Source organism: Cystoisospora suis (genome assembly GCF_002600585.1).
Source record: "Cystoisospora suis strain Wien I chromosome Unknown contig_2534, whole genome shotgun sequence".
In the NCBI taxonomy this organism is placed as follows: Eukaryota; Apicomplexa; class Conoidasida; order Eucoccidiorida; family Sarcocystidae; genus Cystoisospora; species Cystoisospora suis.
Genome location: NW_027155332.1, coordinates 691 through 5,288, shown reverse-complemented (window position 1 = coordinate 5,288; position 4,598 = coordinate 691). Strand labels below are relative to the sequence as shown.

The 4,598-nt window shown below is 57.6% G+C and overlaps 1 protein-coding gene across 1 annotated transcript; it reads left to right on the top strand.

Moving 5' to 3' along the window:
• The first annotated feature begins 513 nt into the window (after positions 1-513).
• CSUI_005242 (uncharacterized protein) lies at positions 514-4,391 on the top strand. The gene is made up of 2 exons (XM_068065419.1): positions 514-2,928; positions 3,332-4,391. Exon 1 carries the CDS (start codon positions 1,623-1,625, stop codon positions 1,857-1,859), a length of 237 nt encoding a protein of 78 aa, XP_067922604.1. The 5' UTR covers positions 514-1,622; the 3' UTR covers positions 1,860-2,928; positions 3,332-4,391.
• The last annotated feature ends 207 nt before the right edge of the window (positions 4,392-4,598 follow it).

Genomic DNA, 4,598 nt, shown 5'->3' with positions numbered 1-4,598 from the left:
GATGTGTCTAGTGGCTTCCGAGGAGGGTCCTAACAGTTACGCCGGAGTCGCGCTATCTGGCCCCGGGGTGCCCCAGTAGCTGGTACTCCCCGAGTTGGCACTGACTGCAAATACCCCAGGCCAGGTTGGCTTCGACCTTCGTGGTACCAGCGCCTCAGCTTGCAGTGCTGCACTCTCAAAAGAGATTGCGGCGCGAGGGCGCATCGATTTTTGGACTAGCTGGTGTCTTTCACCGTCACCACGTAGTACGCTCTGTGCGAAATCAGGTGCCGAGCCAACGCAACGCCGACCCGGTGCTCCTTCGATCTGGACCAGCAGGCTACGCATCTTGCCGCTGACGGAGGGCCGCGACAGGCCTGGACGGACCTCGCCGGGCCCAGGAGGCTCTCCGGACCCGGCTCCAACGCCCACCAGCAGCCGCTCCTCACCGTCGGCTGCATCGTCCCCGTCCACATCCCCAAGAAGCCCTTCACCGCCGAGCGACGGGGGTACCCGCCGCAGCCGCAGGCTTCGTGAGTTCTCTATTTTTTTCTCGCATGTACTCGCCTCTCTTCCGCTCAAACGGGGAACGCGCACTCATTCTCGCGCTGTGCGCTAGCCAATCAACACGCCGGCCGTGGCGTCTAACGGTTCTGTTTCAGAGCAAGCGAGTGAAGAGACGGCTGAAGCGGAATAGCACAAAGCACCATTTTCAACACTTGAGCGTCTCAGTTACGCTGGTTGCTCCGGACGCCTCGGAAAGGAAACACCTTGCGAGAACAACTCAGAGGTTTTTTTTTGCTGTTTTTTCTTTGCGTTCGAATGTTTACGGGAACTGCTGTCAACTCCTTCTCTGGTAGCGTACTGGTTCGAAGTGGGGCAAACCAAGTGGAGTTGTCGAACAGAAAGAGGCCTGAGGCAATTTCGCGAATGTTCTCATTTGGACAAAAGATTATATACTGAGACTCTGCGTGTTGTGACAGAGTAGCTGTCCCGTGACCACCAAGCGGTGTGCGTTTCCAGAGGAAAGAGTCTTCCTGGCCTGTAGACTCGCTACCGGGTGCGGTGTGTCTGCGTCGCCGGTCACTCCGACCACTTTCAGGAAGGCTGCAGCCAAGTCACAGGCCCCTCGAGACCCCGCCGCCAAGATCGAGACCTCCGCGCCCTCGCACACCCGTTTCACCTGTCCCGGCTGCTCCGCCTGTATACGGCCCGTATCTGACCGAGGGCCCTGCGGCCGCTCCCAGTCCGCCTCTTCGGCCTTTCAAACAGTCAATCGTTAAAGCTGCCGAACGGCTCGCAAGACAGCTACCAACGGCAGAGCAGCAGTTAGCGTTTCTTGCTCCTGTAGGAGAATTAGAAGCGTCGCTGCCTTTTAAGAAGCGTCGTCGTTATATTCGTCGGCCCAGTGAGGAGGGTGGGGACCAGTGAAAGTGTACCGTTTCGGAAACGGGACAGCTCTTGTCCTGACAGACCACACTACATACAACTGGTGCGTCCTGCCTTCCCTTGTATATTCATGTAAGCCGGAGTTCCTTTTGCTGGGACTTGTGCTGCCCCTTGCTGCATGTTCCTGTAGCCGGATAATCCAAGCAAGGTCGTTGTCAACGGAGAGACTGGACATCTTCTCTGCTGGCGAGAATATGCCGCCCGTTTGTTGCTCGGTATGTGCTGGGCGGTCCCGGCTCTGGTTCGATTGTGATCCACGCCTGCATCAATCTGGAAGTATCTTGTACACCTTCAGCAGTTTTTGTGCTAGTATGTGGCATAGGCGTGTCGTAATGCGACATGCCGGGGCCCGTTCTGCGGACATTCAGACGCACTCAAACGTTTTGTCTACTTCAGTTGCGCTGGCGAGGCGCCTGCACTCGCGCGCGTGACCGGGATACAGTTTTGGGGGTCCTACTTCGGAACTAGCTCCGGGAGTACGTATTTTTTTTTGCCTTCCTCCAGGTCCGTTTTCGTCCGCTCTCCGTGCTTTACACTTTCGTCAATCGTCTGTGTGGGCAATAACAAGAGGGTAGCAACACTTGCTGCTTGGCCCAGTTCGGCGTTTACTGTGTTAGTCGCTCGGGTCTTCCCTCGTCTCTCTGCACACCACGCCGGATTACTCCGTCGACGAGAAGATGATGACAGCTGGTGTTACAACCCGCGTCCGTACAGCATTTCTGTCAGGCTTCTTCTGCAGCTCAACCTGCGTAGCGGCGTACACGCAGGCTTCTCCCGTTTGCTCTCCTGTGGACGGCGCTGAAAACAGAAAATCTGCATAGCGCCGTACACAGGAGGCCGGGTTCTGACGAGCTTCGAAGCGCACGAGCGGTGCGTTCCGCGCGCTCACGGACATGGACGCTGACATCGTCCCGTGAAGCAACCCAACCGGCGCTTTGAGTCGGACCGTCTTTCACTAGCCGTTGGCTGGTCTGAGGAGGCAGGGCACCGGAGACAGACAGGTGCTGTGGGGTGCAGCGCGTGGTCGATCGCAGGACGCGTTGTACCGGGGCAGGGGTGGTCTCGGCGGCGCGAGTGGCATCAGATCATTCCGCAGAAGTCTCCACGGGTCGCGGTAAGGGGAAGCCCCCATCCAACAGAATAACTGTCGTCGTCAGTCGACCGACTCCTTTGCGAGCTGCGCATGCATAATAGTTTTCTGGTCGAAAGGACACCAGAGCTTATACGCCTGCGGTTGTCACAGCGCAAAGCTAGTATCGGAGCGTTTTACGGTTGACTCCTAAGACTATGTCGCTGGCGAGACGGTCGCGGACTCGCGCATCGTCGAAGATGGAGGGACCCCGCCAAGATTGTTTGTCTCAGGCGCAAGCCTTTTTTCCAGTGTGGCCCGGTCATCCCCCCTGAAGCCGTGGTGCAATCTGGAAGACCGACCGAAACGAGTCGCAGTCGCACACGACCCGGTCTTCCTGTCTAGGGCGAGTCAAAGAATGGTGCACAATGGTAGGGGCATTTCACGTGGTGGGTGACCTACTGCGCCCATGTCCAGATGCGCGTGGCAACGGCTGGAGTGCCTCGACGGCCGGGAACTCGGGATGCGGTTACTCAGCGAGGTGACAGGATAGGAAGGGCCCTTTGGGTGTGACAGTGGTGGAGGGCGCGCAGTGTATCTTTACTAGAAGGCAGATGCAGATACCAGTCAGTGGCTGCTAGATTCCGTACGCTCCTCCAGCAACCCGAAGCTTCCAAACTTCCGATACACTGGTACATCTCACTCGCGCGCCAGCCGGAGGAGGATGACGCGACGACGGTAGGCGCAGATTTCTTTGTCTCTTGGTCGCTTATGTTCTCGCCGGACACCGCCCTTACACCAATCGATATCAGATCCTGTCCTGCTTGTTAACAGGTTGCCTGCTCTTGAGTATGCCAAGTCCTGGGCTGGCTCGGGAAGAGTAAACCCCGGCGTGATCCAGGGGTTGCCAAAGACTTCGGAGACGGCTAGGCCATGCCGGGTGGCTGCAGGGTGAGGAAGACGTGGTGTTTTGTTTGCACCCAAAAACAGTCGCCGAAGAGCTGTGACATGGCCTCCTCGTAGGTGACGTAGCTGGACTGCACGGAGCTCCGGTAGAGTCGTAGGCGGCCGCCATAGTAGAGTCAAAGAAGAAATCACTCCCTGTGGTGATGCGGTGCTTACGTGCTTGACGCCCCGTGGTAGCGACAGCGCTTTCCAGGCCCCTTCCGCGAAACCGCAGACTCACGAGTTGCCTCTCCCTAGGGAGCGCGCATCGACGAATACCCAACCCTCCCGATAGTGGAACGTTATCCCTGCACAACGACCAACAGGACCAGCAAAGTTGAGTGCGCCCGTGACGCCCAAGGTACGACTAGAAGAAACTCTCGCTGGAGTGACTCAGGCCGCGCTGGTCTTTGTTGCCGAAGTTACCATGTTCATAGAGCGAAGCTCAAGGAATCGAGAGCTCAACACCCGCGGCTCAGTTGGGACTGCATGACCTTGGGGCGGCGAGGTGCACGAAGACGTATAGTCGGTCCTTGTGTGTGCATGCACCGCGCCTAGCCAGGCTCTCTCACACATGCATCACAAGAACGAATTGCGCTTTCTTGAATAAGGGATTACATGACCGAGATGCCTTCCCGTTGCCACCGTAGCCCGGGCGCCCATCACAAAACCAGGTCTTCTTCGCTGTGCCCCGAGTCGTTTGGTGCCCGCTTCTTTCTTCGAGGGTTACGTAACTTGCATGCAGAGAGTACGAAAAGCGGATGAGGGCTGAATGGAACGCCTGAAGTACAATCCGGGCGCACCGGTTGCCCTGTAGTCCTGCTGGTGAATCCAACGAGCGCTCTTCTCACTGGAGCAGTAGAGAGTGGGACCAGGATTTATCCACCGTCTTTAACGCGGTGGAATGCCTGCGCCCGTGCAGACTAGTCTCAAGACTTGTGGCCTAGCCAGTCAGTCGTGTGACCGAACTGGGATCCTGACTTCTAGTCCCTACTTCCTCCAGCGCCCGTCGGGGAGGTTCTCCGCCCGTCTGCGGGCCGCTTAGACACTGTAGCGCTAGTGGGTAGTGATGTGCCGGCACACGACGACCGAGCACGATGGCTGATGCGTAGTAAGCCGGTTACTAGCTACACGGATTACTAGGTCACTGTAGTTT